Genomic DNA, 17,849 nt, shown 5'->3' with positions numbered 1-17,849 from the left:
ATAATTTGGTGTCAGTAGGATAGAAGCCCCCAGGGGAGAATAGGCATTCAATGATTTGAGGGGCTATTTTCCTTGCGGGAGCCCACAGTCTCACTGACACCAATAATTTGGGAGGTGGGGGGCGCATTGGACACTGATGCCCACTATCCCACTGATACCAATAATTTGGGGTTGAGGGTTATTCTACCCTGGTGCCCGCTATCCATTTACATTATTATTATTATACAGGATTTTATAGCGCCAACAGTTTGCTCAGCGCTTTACAATATAACGGGAGACAATACAGCAACAATACAGTTCAATACAAGAGGATTGGGAGGGCCCTGATCCTCGGAGCTTACAATCTAAGAGGGAGGGGTTGGTGGTACAAAAGGTAATAACTGGGGGATGGATTGGTAGGAGGAATAGAAGATTCCATTATTAGCTGAGGGCAGGATAAGCTTCCCTGAAGAGAGAGGTTTTCAGAGATCGCCTAAAAGTGGGCAGAGTAGGCAATAGTTGGATAGATTGGAGTAGAGAGTCCTGGAGATGAGCATGGGAGGAGGGGACAAGGGAGCTAGAGAGCAGGAGGTCATGGGAGGAGTGGAGAGGACGGTTTGGGTGATATTTGGAGACAAGACTGGTGATGTAATTTGGGGCAGAGATATAAATGGCTTTATATGTTATTGTTAATGTTTTGAATTTTATTTGTTGGGTAATGGGAAGGCAGTGGAGGGGTTGGCAGAGAGAGGTGGCAGATATGGAATGGTTAGTAAGAATGATGAGTCTGGCAGCAGCATTCATGATAGACTAAAGAGGAGATAGCCTGCGATTAGGTAGGCCAATGAGGAGGGAGCTACAATAGTCAAGGCGAGAGATAACAAGGGACTGAATAAGTTGCTTAGTGGTTTCCGTGGTTAGGAACGGCCGTATCTTGGAGATGTTGCGGAGGTGAAGTCTACAAGATTTGGACAGCGATTGTATTTGGGGCTGAAAGGACAGATGGGAGTCTAGGATTATAAATAGTACCCTAGCATGAGGGGAGGGACTGATGGTTGTATTATTGATCTTGATGGAGAAGTCAGGGGAGAGGGCACGGGCTGGAGGGAATAGTATGATCTCAGTTTTAGAAAGATTGAGTTTGAGGAAGTGGAGTGACATCCGTGCCGATATGTCACTTAGTAGGTTAGTAATGCGAGAGGAGACTGAAGGGGTGAGGTGAGGAGTAGAAAGATAGATTCGTGTGTCATCAGCATAGAGATGGTACTTAAAGCCGTGGGAGTTTATCAAGTGACCAAGGGAGGAGGTGTAGATGGAGAAGAGAAGGGGTCCAAGGACAGAACCTTGAGGGACTCCTACAGAAAGAAGAATCAAGAGCAAAGAGGAAACTTACATCAGTGATTTGAAGGATTATTTTTTTTCTGGGGTTCATTAACCCACTGACACCAGTGATTTGGGGAGCTTTTCTCTCCTGAGGGCCACTATCCCTGCAACACCAATAATTTGAATGCTTATTGTCCCCCGGGGGCCACTATCCCATTGACCAATGATTTGAGGGGCTTTTCTACCACTGGTGGCCAAAATCTCATTGTTGCCAATGAATTGGGCTACTGTCCCACTAACATCAATCATTTGGGAGGTGGGGGTGCATTCTACACTGATAGCCACTATCCTACTGATACCAGTAATTTCGGGTTAGGGGGGCTTTCCACCCTGGTGCCCACTATGCCACTGACACCAATGATTCCAAAATATTTTTCTCCTGGGGTTCAATAACCCATTGAGCCCAGTGATTTGGGTGCCTTTCTCTCCTGGAGGCCACTATCCCTTCAACACCAATAATTTGAGGGGCTATTCTCACTGGTGGCCACAATCCTATTTTTGCCATCGAATTAAGTAGCTGTTTTCCTTGGGGGGGGCTAACATCCCACTGACACCAATAATTTGGCCGTGGGGGGCATTCTACCCTGATGCCCACTATCCCACTGACATCAATGATTTGAAGGATTATTTTTTTCCGGGGGTTCACTATCCCAATGATTGGGGAGCTTTTCCACCCTGGGGGCCACTACCCCTTTGACACCAATAATTTGAATGCCTGTTCTCCCCTATGGGCCTCTATCCCATTGACTGCAATGATTTGAGGGGCTATTCTCTCACTGGTGGCCACAATACCATTGTCGCCATTGAATTGAGGGGCTGTTTTCCTTGGGGGCTACTGTCCCACTGATGCCAATAAATTGAAGGGCTATTTTTTCTTGGGGGCCACTATCCCTCTAACACCAATAAATTAAGGGGCTATTCTTCCATGGGGCCACTATTCCCCTGACACCAGTAAATTGAGGAACTATGGGAGCCATTGTCCCATTGATACCAATAACGTAAGGGGCTATGGGGGCCACTATCCCACTGACACCAAAGAATTGAGAGGTTGTATACTGTTAGCATGGAAGTTTTTGGAAGAATTTACCAGGCCCTGGCCTCACTAAGGTTAAGAACCACTGTTCTGCATCACTTATCCAGGAAACACATATACTATGAGTGAAGTCAAAACTCCTGATCTGCATACTGGTTACAAGCCAACATTAAAGTCCGGATGACAGACAAGCAACTTGCATTTCCAGAGGTGGCTTGCAATGATGTCTCCTTTGGGGATAATCCACATGCTTGGACAGGTCTGCGTTATCACAAGAAGACAACATCAAGAGGCTATCAGAGTGTAGAGAAGAAAAACCCTTTTTTTGGTTTATAGCAGAAGCGCCTGATGGTTGGGAATTGCCATGAAAGAAGAGGGTGAGGATTGATCTTTTTGAAATAATTTTGAAATAATTTATTCTTGGAATAAAACACAGTAACACGTTTAATGATATATAACCACACTTTCTCAGGTTTTGTGTTGAATAAGCCCTTCAACCAGCTTGATGTTTGTCATCAACAATGCAGAACAATTGAATAGAATAGGTGCGGCTACCAAAGATCCAGCTGGATGGATCTGAAGACTACGGACTTGTGTGGACAGGGATTTGGGCTTGGGTTGATGGCACCAGTTTGACATCAGTTTGGGATACCAAACAGTGTAACAATCCTGTCTACTCAAGTCTTTAACAAAGATCTATCATTACTCTTTTTTTTTTTTTTTTTTGACTGCCCTGTGGAGGTGCTTTCTAACCCTAGCCATAAGGTCCGAACTGCACCCCCATCCTTCCTGCTGCAGTCGATTCGACAACAGCTAGGAAGGAGACAGATACTTTATAAAGGCTTGCCTCAACTCTTGAGCTCTTTCCCACTGTGCGTGGGGTTTAACCAGTGTACCTGTGAGTCAGTGAGGTGGAGTTCCACACTTTAAGCAGAAAAGCAATGCCCATCAACAAGGCAGTTTTTCAGTAGTGATATAACATGAGCTTACAGACCACAAAATGACTTCATTATTTTGTGTATGGTAATTTTCATCCGTCACGTTTCTGGGAACAAAGTGTGCTTTTTCAAGGATACATATTCAGCTCAAGTATGTGGGTGGGGCTTTACCAGTTTACCCAATAAGTGGGGGGAGAGGGGCAAAGGTCCACGTGTCTTCGAGCAGAAAGGTAATGTCTGTCAACAAGACATTTTTTTCAATAGTGATAAAACATGAACATACAGACCACAGAATGTCTGGGGAAAAGGGGGTTCTGAGCGTGGACTGGTTCACCACAGGGAAGGAGGAAGGGATTCTCAAAGTGGATTGGTCCACCAAAGAGGGGGTTCTCAGAAAAGATCACCACCCAAGGGGTTTCTCAGAGTGGACTGGTCCACCACAGGGAAAGAGGAAGGGATTCTCAAAGTGGATTGGTCCACCAAAGAGGGGGTTTTCAGAAAGGATCACTCCACCCAAGGGGTTTCTCAGAGTGGACTGGTCCACCACAGGGAAAGAGATAGGGATTCTCAAAGTGGATTGGTCCACCAAAGAGGGGGCTTTCAGAAAGGATCACTCCACCCAAGGGGTTTCTCAGAGTGGACTGGTCCACCACAGGGAAAGAGGAAGGGATTCTCAAAGTGCATTGGTCCACCAAAGAGGAGGTTTTCAGAAAGGATCACTCCACCCAAGGGGTTTCTCAGAGTGGATTGATCCACCAGCCTGCCTGGTGCCAGTCAACTTACCATGGGAAATAAGAAGGATTTTAGTAAATCTCTGCAGTAACATGTTCTGTCTGTTCTGCTCTCAGGGATTTGGGATGTTGCTGATGGAGGAAGCAGAGAGGATAGCACGGGATGAGCACGGCTCAAGGAAAATTGCAGTCATATCCGGTGAGTCCTCATGCTTCATGCTACTATGGCAGCATTTATACATATGTATGCGCTGTGTGTTTGTATATACAGTTGTGCAGAAAAGTTTGCATACCCTGGCAGAAATCGTCAAATTTTGGTATTGATATTGAAATTACGACTGATCATGCCAAAAACTGTTTTATTGAAGGATGATGATCATATGAAGCCGTTTATTATCAAATAGTTGTTAGGCTCCTTTTTAAATCATAATGATAACCAAAATCACCCATATGGCCCTAATCAAAAATTTTTATCCCCTGGAATGTTTGGTCTTGGTACAGACACACAAGGTGACACACACGGGTTAAAATGGCCATTAACCAGCCTGGCGGTATTCCCGAGTGTAGCTCGGGGTAAAATTTCAGTACCAAAAGTGATAACCTCGAGCTACACTCGGGATTACCCTGCAGCGTTGCTCCGGGATCCCTGTTTCACTTACCTTGTCCAGCGCTCCCGCGATGTCCCCCCTGCAGTGTCCCCGGCCATCTCCTCTGGCCGATGCCGGCATCTGTCTTCTGGGTTCCGTCCCCTGCGACGTCGGGACGTACGGGGGACGGAACGGCGGGAAATTCAAAAATGTAAAAAGTGACATTCACTAAAATCACATAGTAAAACATTCCTGTATCAAACCATTTCACATACATTTTGTCCCGAGTGCTTTGTCCTGTGCCCTGCCTGCATTTTTACTGTTCTTTCTGCCTGGAAACTGAGAAACGTCCATGGCGTTCAAAAAGCGTCCCTTTAGGTCAAAAGCGGTTTTAGACCGGCTAGAGAACAGCGATAGTAAATTAGAACCACTTGCAGAATTGAGTGATAATTATTCGTGGGGGAAATTCATCATCAGACACTTAAAACGATTTTGCGACTTTGTTCAGTGAGGTGCCAAATTTCAAATTTCAGTGTCTTTGGTTTGATTACATTATTGAATTAAATTTATTATTATTATATTATGATTTTTTATGATTATTATATTATTATTTATGATTTTGGGTTTGAAATTTTATCATACCCGGGATGTTTACTAGACTCTTGTTCGGACAGATTTCAGTTAATTATTCCTAAGAATTACAGGCCTACAATATAAAACAACATATTTCCATGCAAAAAAAATGTACCGCTTTGAGCACAGAAATATTAACATAATCATACCGCTAGGGAGGTTAAAGGTTAATTTTTCACATCTGTGGCTTTTTAAATTGCAATTAGTGTCTGTGTATAAACAATCAATGAGTTTGTTAGCTCTCACGTGGACGCACTGAGCAGCCTAGATACCGAGCCTTGGGGAGCAGAAAAGAACTGTCAAAAGATTGCGTAACAAGGTAATGGAGCTTTATAAAGATGGAAAAAGATATAAAAAGATATCCAAAGCTTTGATTGTTCAAGTCAGTACTGTTCAGTCACTTATTAGGAAGTGGAAAATTTGGGGATCACTTCACACCAAGCCCAAGTTAGGTAGACCGAAAAAGATTGTTGCCACAACTACTGGAAGAATTGCTCTGGAAAAAAATGGTGCGGTTGTTTCATAGTTACATAGTTAGTCTGGCTGAAAAAGACAAAAGTCCATCCAGTTCAACCATAGAAAAAAAAAGTTATAATCCTATACGCACAATTGATCCAGAGGAAGGCAAAAAAAAAAAACCCAGCAAAGCATGATCCAATTTCCTCCTGTAGGGGAAAAAATTCCTTCCTGATCCCCCGAGAGGCAATCAGATATTCCCTGGATCAACTTTACCTATAAATGTTATATCCAGTTATATTCTGTGTATCTAAGAAAGAATCCAGGACTTTTTTTTGAAGCAATCCACTGAGCTGGCCAGAACCAACTCTTGAGGGAGTCTATTCCGCTTTCAAGGGGCACAATATGACGATACTTGAACAAAAATTACCTGCATGGTTGAGTTGCCAGAAAGAGAAGCTTTAACTGCTCCAGTGTCACAAAAAAGCCCGGCTACACTATGCCCGACAACAAGATGAATGCAGCATGTTATCAGAAAATACTGGCAGACAATTTGCATTCTTCTGCACAAAAGCTGCTCATAGGACACTCTTGGACTTTCTAGCATGACAATGACCCTAAGCACAAGGTCTAGTTGACCCTCCAATGGTTACAGCTAGAGATGAGCGAATTATTCAAAAATTCGGTTCGGCTGATTCGCCGAATTCGCGGAATAAATTCGCTTCGAGCCGAATATATTCGCTACGAATTTAACTTATAAAAAGGGTGTTTCTAGGCTTCAGAGAGCCTTTATATTAGTGCAGAACACTGTACCTTTAATTTAAATGCCCTTGGAGTCTGCTGGGGAAGAGAAATAATACTGTCAGTCAGTATGACATGCAGATGAGTGCCGTCGATCTTAGAATCACCGCACACTTCACTCATTTGGGCAGTCACGGGGCCAAAACCAGAGTGTGGAGCCACAGTGTGGCGGTGGAGGCAGCAGCAATGGGAGGCCATACAGCACCCTATGACAAAATGGAACCCACCAGCAGTGTGAGGAGACCTGAAAGTGGCACATGGCAGAGTGTGGCGATGGAGACAGCAGCAATGGGAGGCCGTACAGGGACCCATGACACACTCTGGACCTGGCAGCAGCATGAGGAGGCGGTACAGGGGCCCATGACAGATTACGGGCCTGGCAGCAGCATGAGGAGTCGGTACGGGGGCCCATGGCAGATAACGGGCCTGGCAGCAGCATGAAGAGGCGGTACAGGGGCCCATGGCAGAGTGGCGGAGCGTAAGCAGCTAAAATTGAAGGCCATACAGAGGCCTATGTTAAAAAGTCCCCCCAGCAGCAGCGTGGGGAGACGACTATCAAGAGTCCAATGGCAGAGTGGCGGAGCAGAAGCAGCTTCAATTGAAGGCCATACACAGGCCTAGGTTTAAAAGTCCCTCACAGTTAATTCCAATAACGAACTCTACTCCTCCGTGCAATCTACTTACGAGACCCTGGGCAGTTCTGGGTCCAATTTGTGGTAGAGACTGGTTTTGTTCAGCCATGCTTGAGCGAGTAATAACAGGTCTGTGCTGCCCTTTGGTGTCTGGCTTAATGCTCACAACACTGAACGTCCCAGCGTTTGTCAACGATTTGCCGTTAAGTGATGCAAACCCGCTGAACCACGTTCATGAGGAGCCGGTACAGGGGGCCATGAATCAGTATGGACCTGGCAGCAGCGCGAGCAGATGACAGAGGCACATGGCGCAGGGTGGCGGTGTAGGCAGCATTATTCTGAAGCCATACACAGGCCTAGGTTAAAAAGCGGAAGCCGTCAGCAGCGTGAGCAGACGACAGAGACACATGGCGCAGGGTGGCGGTGGAGGCAGCAGCAATGGAAGGCCATACAGCACCCTATCACAAAATGAACCCACCAACAGTGTAAGGAGACCTGAAAGTGGCACATGGCAGAGTCTGGCGATGAAGTCAGCAGCAATGGGAGGCCGTACAGGGACCCATGACACACTCTGGACCTGGCAGCAGCAAGAGGAGACGGTACAGGGGCCCATGGCAGAGTGGCGAAGCGTAAGCAGCTTAAATTGAAGGCCATACAGAGGCCTATGTTAAAAAGTCCCCCCAGCAGCAGTGTGGGGAGACGACTATCAAGAGTCCAATGGCTGAGTGGCGATCTGGGAAGTCAGCGTTGTGATTGCAGATGCAATGCAGAGATTCTATGAGGTGATGCCGTGGGTGCGAAGAAGATCATATACCGTCGTACATCCATCCATAAGACGGAACAACCTGCGAACCGGGAGCTTTATTGCCCTGACCCGCTGAGCAGCTTCTGGGATACCCAAGAGGCCCATGGCAGAGTGGCGGAGCGTAAGCAGCTTCAATTAAAGGCCATACAGAGGCCTATATTAAAAAGTCCCCCCAGCAGCAGCGTGGGGAGACGACTATCAAGAGTCCAATGGCAGAGTGGCGGAGCGGAAGCAGCTTCAATTGAAGGCCATACACAGGCCTAGGTTAAAAAGTCCCCCCAGCAGCAGTGTGGGGAGACGACTATCAAGAGTCCAATGGCTGAGTGGCGGTCCGGGAAGTCAGCGTTGTGATTGCAGATGCAATGCAGAGATTCTATGAGGTGATGCCGTGGGTGCGAAGAAGATCATATACCGTCGTACTTCCATCCATAAGACGGAACAACCTGCGAACCGGGAGCTTTATTGCCCTGACCCGCTGAGCAGCTTCTGGGATACCCAAGAGTTTGGCTTCTGTGGGGAATATGGTTGAAAACTGAAACTTAAAGGCATGTTGACGGAAGGGCACCAGTGTCAGTGCTCCGGAGGGAATATAGCTTCAAAGCTGACACTTAAAGGTATATCGACGGTCAGAGACCACAGGAAGTGGAGCTTGCGTCTTAAATCGACTGAATGTGGCAGACGTGAAACGTCTACGGGCCGTATATGAAACGGGTTGTTCCTCTTTCTGGAATAAGTGTTGGAAATGGCCACTCTTTTTGGTGTGGCGTTTTGTCTATTTAATTCCGATAACGGACTCTACTCCTCCGTGCAATCTAGTTACGAGACCCTGGGCAGGTCTGGGTCCAATTTGTGGTAGAGACTGGTTTTGTTCAGCCATGCTTGAGCGAGTAATAACAGGTCTGTGCTGCCCTTTGGTGTCTGGCTTAATGCGCACAACACTGAACGTCCCAGCATTTGTCAACGATTTGCCGTTAAGTGATGCAAACCCGCTGAACCACGTTCATGAGGAGCCGGTACAGGGGGCCATGAATCAGTATGGACCTGGCAGCAGTGTGAGGAGACCCGAAAGTGGCACATGGCGCAGGGTGGCGGTGGAGGCAGCAGTATTCGGAAGACATACACAGGACTAGTTTAAAAAGCGGAAGCCATCAGCAGCGTGAGCAGACGACAGAGGCACATGGCGCAGGGTGGCGGTGGAGGCAGCAGTATTCGGAAGCCATACACAGGCCTAGGTTAAAAAGCGGAAGCCGTCAGCAGCGTGAGCAGACGACAGAGGCACATGGCGCAGGGTGGCGGTGGAGGCAGCAGTATTCGGAAGCCATACACAGGCCTAGGTTTAAAACTGGAACCCAGCAGCGTGAGCAGACGACAAAGACGCACGTGGCAGAGGATGGATCTGGCAGCGGTATGAGAAGGCGGTACAGGGGCCCGTGGCACAGTGTGGTGATGGGGGCTACAGCAACTGGATGCCAGAAAGTGGCCGATAGGGCTATATACTGCATGGAATTATAAAGTTGTAAAGACAGCGGCCTATAAGGCTATACACACTATAACAATCATGACTTGATTGACCATTGGCCTATAAGGCTATACACAGCATGAATATCATGACTTATTCTGAGAGTGGTTTGGAAGGCTATATACAAAAAGTAATTCATGAGCTGTCCGGACAGCAGACAATAAGTACATATATACAAATCAATTCATCAGCTGTCCAGCCAGCGGCCTCAAAGGCGACACATATAGAAAGCAATTCATGAGCTGTTCAGACAGCGGCCTCTAAGGCGACAGATATACAAAGCAATTCCCGAGGTGTTCAGTGAGCGGCTTGAACGGCTAGGTTATTACTAAATATATCTTTCTGGCCAAACATCGGCCTATAAATAGATGTCTACACAGTGACAAAAAAGTAGGTCGCCTTACAGCGGCGTATCCTACAAATTGACATTATAAGAAATGGTTTAGACCAAAAAAAAAAAAAAAAAAACTTTGATGCGATGCTATACCTTAGTAGATTGTGGAAAGTCGACAAGTCAAGCGTAACTGTGTACATTACAGAAAATCTTAACAAGACAACCAAACATGTGGCCAAACCGTGACCGATACAACAAGTTAACAATGTAAGAAACAGGAGGGGGCCAAACCGTGGCCAATAAATAAACAGTCCACCTCATTGATGAGATGGACAACACGTGTCAAATAAATATTTAAAAAAATTGCTATTCCATCGGTCTGGAACTGGTCGACTATAAATAATTAAAAAGTTTAAATTCATGTGACAGTCGTCCAGCGACGTATAAATAATTTAAAAACACCAATTCATGAGGGGCCCGACCAGCAGAGTATAAGTCATTAAAAAGGTTCAATTCATGTGACGGTCGTCCAGCGAAGTATAAATAATTTAAAAACCCCAATTCATGAGGGGCCCGACCTGCAGAGTATAAGTCATTAAAAATGTGCAAAACATGAGTCGGCCGACCAGCAGCCTCTCAATAAAATATATATACAAATGTACGGATCAGGTGGAGGTCTTCCATTTGTCCCTAATAACATGTTTGGGGCATGATTCATGGCGGATTTAGTCAGTTGTGTCAGGAACTGGTGGTTTGAAATCCAGACTAATCCACGCCTGATTCATTTTCACAAACGTGAGTCTCTCTACACTTTGGGTGGACAGTCGTGTCCTCCGCGGAGTTACAATACCTCCTGCCGCACTAAACACGCGCTCCGATGCCACGCTACTGGCCGGGCATGACAGCCTTTCAAGGGCAAATTCAGCTAGTTGGGGCCAAAGGTCAAGTTTCGTTGCCCAGTAGTCAAGGGGATTGTCTACCTCGGTTGGCAGGGTGCTGTCCAAGTAGGCCCGAGCCTGTTGTTTGAGGTCCTACTCCAGGTCCACCTGATGCTGCTGCTGCTGTGGCTGGTTAGTAGTTTCCTCACTGCGCTGGTGAAGAAAGCTACTCATCATCGACTGCAGACTGAGGCAGCCGCTGCTGGTGGAGCTGCCACTGCTCCTACCACCCCACCCCTCCCCTGCTGCCATGGCAGCGGAACGCGAGCACACAGGGCCCACAGTGTCTGAGGATGGACGTTGGCGCAGAAAGGCAGAGACCAACTGACTACATAGGTGGTTTTTATAGTACTTTATTTTGGCCTCCCTCTCAGCAGGTGTGAAAAAGGCCACCATTTTTGAACGGTAGCGAGGGTCGAACAAGGTGGACAGCCAAAAGTCATCCCTCTGTCTGATGGTTATTATTCGGCTGTCGCTACGCAAGCAACCGAGCATGCTATGGGCCATTTGTGCCAAGGAATGCGAGGGACTCCCTGCCTCCATCTCCACAGCATACTGCCACGGTGCGTCTGGGTCCTCTGTCTCCTCCTCCTCCTCCTCTACCAGATGCTCCTGCTCCTCCACTCCTGTCCGCTGAGTGGAAAAACCACCCATTTCACTCAATAATTCCTGAGCACCAATGTCCTCCTCTACCTCCTCCTCTTCTTCCTGTCCTGCCCCCACAGGGGTCATGTGGCGTTGAGATCTGTGCGCCACGTCTACCGCACCCTGACCAGCCATTGTTAACAGCATTTGTTCCAGGACGTGCAACAGAGGAATGACGTCGTTCATCCCATAGTCCTGCCGACTCACGAATAGCGTGGCCTCCTCAAAGGGCCTCAGCAAGCAGCAGGTGTCACGCATGAGCTGCCAATGGCTGACATCTAAGTTACACAGGGGAGTACCTTTATCCGCTTGTAACATCAGGAAATCGGTGATGGCCTTTCGCTGTTCGTAAAGGCGGTCTAACATATGTAGGGTTGAATTCCACCTTGTTGCAACGTCGCAGATCAGGCGATGCTGTGGAATTCCGTTCTGCCGCTGCAGCTCAAGGAGGGTGTGCTTTGCGGTGTAGGAATGGCTGAAATGCATGCAAAGTTTACGTGACATTTTAAGGATGTCTTGCAGTGGGATGGTGGATTTTAGGAACCGCTTGACAACCAGATTGAACACGTGAGCCATGCATGGCGCATGGCACAACCTTCCTTGACGCAGAGCAGACACCATGTTCTTTCCGTTGTCGGTCAACATGGTTCCAATTTTCAGTTTGCGCGGAGACAGCCATCTGTCGATTTCTCTGTTCATTACACTCAGAAGTTCCTCCCCTGTGTGACTACGTTCGCCAAGGCATACCAGGTGCAGCACAGCGTGACACCGTTGCGCCCTGCACATGTGATATGCCGGTCGGGTAATGGGACTTGGCACGGGGGTGGCGGCTGAGGACACGGCGGAAGAAGAGGTGGTAGAGGCGGACATCTTTGCTGGACCAAGGACGTGCAAACGTGGAGGCAAAAGCGGCGTGACCTGTCCAAGTTGCTGGTGCGGCTGTGCCGGCACCACGTTCACCCAGTGGGCCGTAAATGACATGTACTGTCCCTGACCGTAGTTACAGCTCCACACGTCGGCGCTGCCGTGCACTTTGGCAGAGACCGACATGCTCAAAGACTGGCCCACCATCTCTTCTACATGTGAATGCAGGGCTGGCACTGCCTTTTTGGCGAAGAAATGCCGGCTTGGCAATCTCCACCGCGGCTTGGCACAAGCCATCATTTCTCGGAAAGGTGTTGAGTCCACCACTTGGAAAGGGAGGGACTGCAGCACCAGCAACTTGGACAGGAGGACGTTCAGCTTCTGCACCGTCGGGTGCGTGCTCGCAAACTGTTGTCTCTTGGAAACGGATTGCAAGAAAGACTGCTGACGGAATCCGTGAAGAGGAGTAGCAGGAGAAGGAGCATCTGAACGAGCGGAAGATGCCAACGAGCGACAACTCCCCTCAGCAGAGGTGTTGGAGCCTTGACTGGCTGATAGAGGGCGATTGACGTCGGGTGACGGAGCAAGTAACGGAGCGGGTGATGGAGCGGGGGCTGGGGCAGGCAGAACCGCCGTATCTTTATCACGGTTTTCCCAGGCCACTGAATGGCGACACTGCATATGCTGACGCAACGCTGTAGTCCCAACATTGGCCCCCTGGCCACGCTTGACTTTCTGGCCACATAGTCGACATACGGCTACGTTTACTTCCTTGGGCGGCTTGACGAAAAATTGCCACACCGTCGAGTAGGAAACTTTGCCCCCGCTACTCCTCACTGGCTGACTGCTACTTCCTCCGTGCACACCGGCACCACTACTGGCCGTGGTGGTAGGCTGCAGTGGAGCTGGTGCTCTACTCCGTGGCCGTTTGGCTCCACTGACACTGCTGCGACCCTGCTGCCTCCTGGGCAACCCACCGACTGTTTTGCTCGCTGGCAAGCTGGCACCCTCTTCTCCTGATGATGCGGAAGCAATAGCCTGATGACGACGAGGCTGCCAAGTGCGATCAGCCTCATCATCATCAATTAGGGTCTCCGCGTCACTACTAGCCCCCCTCGGCTGCGTGTGGGTCAGGAGACAGACCTGTCTCTAGACCGGCTACCGAGCCACTCTCCTCGCCAGTACTTCTTCACCTGGCTGCTGAAGAGGCGGATGTCTCCCCCCGTTCCTGACCGCCCTCTGTTAGCTCTTCCTTACTGTACAGTGGGGCTGAGCCCACAGCATGCGATACTTCGCTTGGTGAGGGAACACCAAAGGACAGGGGCAGGTCGAGGACACGTGATTTCAGTGGGCTTGCTCCCGGGCCATGCCAACTAACGGTTGTGTCTGACGTACCCACCGACCGTTGGCTGTAGGTGTCAGAGGTGACCTGGGAAGAGGAAGACGACCGAGTCAACCAATCGATGACGGCAGGGTTGTCGGTGGAGACACGACCGCTGGATGACACCGGGAGCACTGGCCTCTGGCTGCGACTAGTGCTGCCTTGACCCCTTCCTCTGCTGCCACGTCTGCTCGCTCCTGAAACATTGCCTCCTCTGCCACTCCTCTGCGTGTTGTCTGACATACTCTTTAATTCAATAAGCACCCCAAAAATAAAACCGGATTTAACTCTTTGAACGTACAATAGTGGTTGTGAAGCAGAGTCAGTTTATTGTACACAATCGGTCAATTGCAGCTTGCCGTTGGCTGGAAACTGTACGTTTAGGTCACTGGAATGCACTAATCACCCAAAAAATATTACCGCCAGCCGGCGTGTAAATGGATTTAACTCTTTGAACATACAATAGTGGTTGTGAAGCAGAAAGTCAGTTTATTTAGCACAATCGGTCAATTGCAGCTTGCCGTTGGCTGTAAACTGTACGTTTATGTCACTGGAATGCACTAATCACCCAAAAAATATTACCGCCACCCGGCGTGTAAATGGATCTAACTCTTTGAACGTACAATAGTGGATGTGAAGCAGAAAGTCAGTTTATTTAGCACAATCGGTCAATTGCAGCTTGCCGTTGGCTGGAAACTGTACGTTTATGTCACTGGAATGCACTAATCACCCAAAAAATATTACCGCCACCCGGCGTGTATATGGATTTAACTCTTTGAACGTACAATAGTGGTTGTGAAGCAGAAAGTCAGTTTATTTAGCACAATCGGTCAATTGCAGCTTGCCGTTGGCTGGAAACTGTACGTTTATGTCACTGGAATGCACTAATCACCCAAAAAATATTACCGCCACCCGGCGTGTATATGGATTTAACTCTTTGAACGTACAATAGTGGTTGTGAAGCAGAAAGTCAGTTTATTTAGCACAATCGGTCAATTGCAGCTTGCCGTTGGCTGGAAACTGTACGTTTATGTCACTGGAATGCACTAATCACCCAAAAAATATTACCGCCAGCCGGCGTGTAAATGGATTTAACTCTTTGAACGTACAATAGTGGTTGTGAAGCAGAAAGTCAGTTTATTTTGCACAATCGGCAAACTGCAGCACCAACTGTGCACGACAGCCACCAAAAAAAAAAAAGGGTGTATGTCACTTTAAATTTTCGATTCTTTGATAGCTGTGGCCCTAAGTAACGATTCTGTGTCCCTGAGTAACGATTCTGTGTCCCTAAGTAACGATTCTGTGTCCCTGAGTAACGATTCTGTGGCCCTAAAGTCTCTGTGGCCCTAACTCTGTCCCTTAATATAGACAGGTCTGTCTCTCTTGAATGACCGGAGGCTAATGGAGAATTCTAAGATGGCCGCGATTTATAGTGCTGGCTGGCTGCTGATTGGCTAATGCGATCACATGTCATGAATGCATTATGGGTCAGCGCGCCTTGTCTGCGCGTCTTCCCAGAGATCCCTGCCCCATCTTCTCTGTCCATTTTCTCCGTGTCCACACATGTCGCCGCCATTTTTGGGAAAATTCGATTCGTGCATCCGAAGTTTGCTAATCTTCGGATTCGTCGCGAATAGAATTTTTCCAAATCTTCGGAACGAATTCCACTTCGTCATGTTCGATTCGCTCATCTCTAGTTACAGCAGACAGAGGTGAAAGTTCTGGAGTGGTCATCACAGTCTCCTGACCTTAATATCATTGAGACACTCTGGGGAGATCTCAAACATGTGGTTCATGCAAGAAGACCAAAGACTTTGCCTGACCTGGAGGCATTTTGCCAAGACAAATGGGCAGCTATACCACCTGCAAGAATTTGGAGCCTCATAGACAACTATTACTAAAGACTGCACGCTGTCATTGATGGGGGGCAATACACAATATTTGGATCTAAGGGGATGCAGAATTTTGAACAGTGGGCATTTCATTTGTTTACTTATTGCCATGTTTTGTTTTATGATTGCACCATTCTGTTAGGGCCTACAGTTACGGAGTATGAATCCCATAATAAATAAAAGATGTGTTTTGCCTGCTCACTCATGTTTTCTTTACATATGATATAGATATATATATATATATATATATATATGTGTGTGTGTGTATATATATATATATATATATATATATATATATATATATATATATATATACATACACACACACTGTATATTACCAATGATCCAAGGGGATGCAAACTTTAGAACACCACTAAATATATATATAATTTTATAATATAAAATCTTTTTTTCTCTCTCATTAATTTAAAATTATCATTAAAATTATATACAGTATATTGTGTGTGTAGAGAGAGGGATTATATAATGAGATGGTTATATATGTATGGATTTATATAAAATGTATGTTTATAATTTTATAATAATTAGAAAATCTTTTGAATATGCTGTATACATGTGTATATACAGTGGATACAAAAAGTCTACACACCCCTGTTAAAATGTCAGGTTTCTGTGATGTAAAAAAATGAAACAAAGATAAATCATTTCAGTAAAAAAAACTAAAATAATATGGTTGCATAAGTGTGCACACCCTTAAACTAATACTTTGTTGAAGCACCTTTTGATGTGATTTCAGCACTCGGCCTTTTTGGGTATGAGTCTATCAGCATGGCACATCTTGACTTGGCAATAATTTTTACTCACTCTTCCTTGCAAAAACACTTCAAATCTGTCAGATTGCGAGGGCATCTCCTGTGCACAGCCCTCTTCAGATCACCCCACAGATTTTCCATCGGGTTCAGGTCTGGGCTCTGGCTGGGCCATTCCAAAACCTTCATCTTCTTCTGGTGAAGCCATTCCTTTGTTGATTTAGATGTATGCTTTTGGTTGTTAAGCTGAAAGATGAAGTTCTTCATGTTCAGCTTTCTAACAGAAGCCTGAAGGTTTTGGGCCAATATTGCCTGGTGTTTGGAACTGTTCATAATTCCCTCTACCTTGACTAAGGCCCCAGTTCCAGCTGAAGAAAAACAGCCCCAAAGAATGATGCTGCCACCACCATGCTTTACAGTGGATATGGTGTTCTTTTGGTGATGTGCAGTGTTGTTTTTGCACCAAACATATCTTTTGGAATTATAGCCAAAAAGTTCAACCTCGGTTTCATCAGACCAGAACACATTTTCCCACATGTTTTTGGGAGACTTCAGATGTGTATTTGCAAAATTTAGACGGGCTTGGACATATATGAAGAATACAGGAGATAGTTGCACATATACCACACAACCAGTACTTGCCAGATATTCCTGCAGCTCCTTTATTGTTGCTGTAGGCCTCTTGGCAGCCTCCCAGACCAGTCTTTTCATCAGTTTTGGAGGGACATCCAGTTCTTGGTAGTGTCACTGTTGTGCCATATTTTCTCCACTTGATGATGACTGTGTTCCATGGTATATCTAATGCCTTGGAAATTCTTTTGTATCCTTCTCCTGTCTGATACTTTTAACAATGAGATCCCTCTGATGCTTTGGAAGCTCCCTGCGGACCATGGCTTTTGCTGTAGGATGCGACTAAGAAAATGTCAGGGAAGACCTACTAGAACAGCTGAACTTTATTTGGGGTTAATCAGAGGCACTTTAAATGATGGCAGGTGTGTACTGACTCCTATTTAACATGATTGTGAATGTAATTGCTTAATTCTGAACACAGCTACATCCCCAGTCATAAGAGGGTGTGCACACTTATGCAACCACATTATTTTAGTTTGTCTACCCCCCCCCCCTTCCCCCCTAAAATAGTTCAGTTTGTTTTTCACTTGAGTTGTACAGTTTATAGGTCACATTAAAGGTGGAAAAAGTTCTGAAATGATTTGTCTTTGTCTAATTTTTTTTTTACATCACAGAAACCTGACATTTTAACAGGGGTGTGTAGAATTTTTATATCCACTGTATACTGTGTTTGTGTGTATATAGAGAGATAGATTTTTTACTTATTAAATTACTGTATATAGATATAGTAATATATATAATATACACAAAGAGCATTCAATTCATACTGGGACTTTTGAGTTTATATAATAAAAGAACAACTTTCAAGGAGTGGAAAATGCATTTATTTTTCGACATACTCCCCTGCTACATTTATACACTTATCCCACCATTTCACTAATGCCTGGAAAGCTTCGGC

At 46.4% G+C, this 17,849-nt stretch overlaps 1 protein-coding gene across 1 annotated transcript in view; it reads left to right on the top strand.

Annotated features, from left to right (window-relative positions):
• Positions 1–17,849, top strand: part of ELP3 (elongator acetyltransferase complex subunit 3) — a 206,939-nt gene that overhangs the window by 154,571 nt on the left and 34,519 nt on the right. The window contains exon 14 of the mRNA XM_089688175.1: positions 4,182–4,263. Coding sequence (XP_089544301.1) covers positions 4,182–4,263 — 82 coding nt within the window. The remainder of the gene's footprint in view (positions 1–4,181; positions 4,264–17,849) is intronic.

Source organism: Staurois parvus, unplaced genomic scaffold, assembly GCF_062004578.1.
Source record: "Staurois parvus isolate SC_StPar_1 unplaced genomic scaffold, SC_StPar_1.0 ptg000448l, whole genome shotgun sequence".
NCBI classification, from domain to species: domain Eukaryota; kingdom Metazoa; phylum Chordata; class Amphibia; order Anura; family Ranidae; genus Staurois; species Staurois parvus.
Note: the sequence above shows the minus strand (reverse complement) of the source record. Positions and strands in the feature narration are given on the sequence as shown.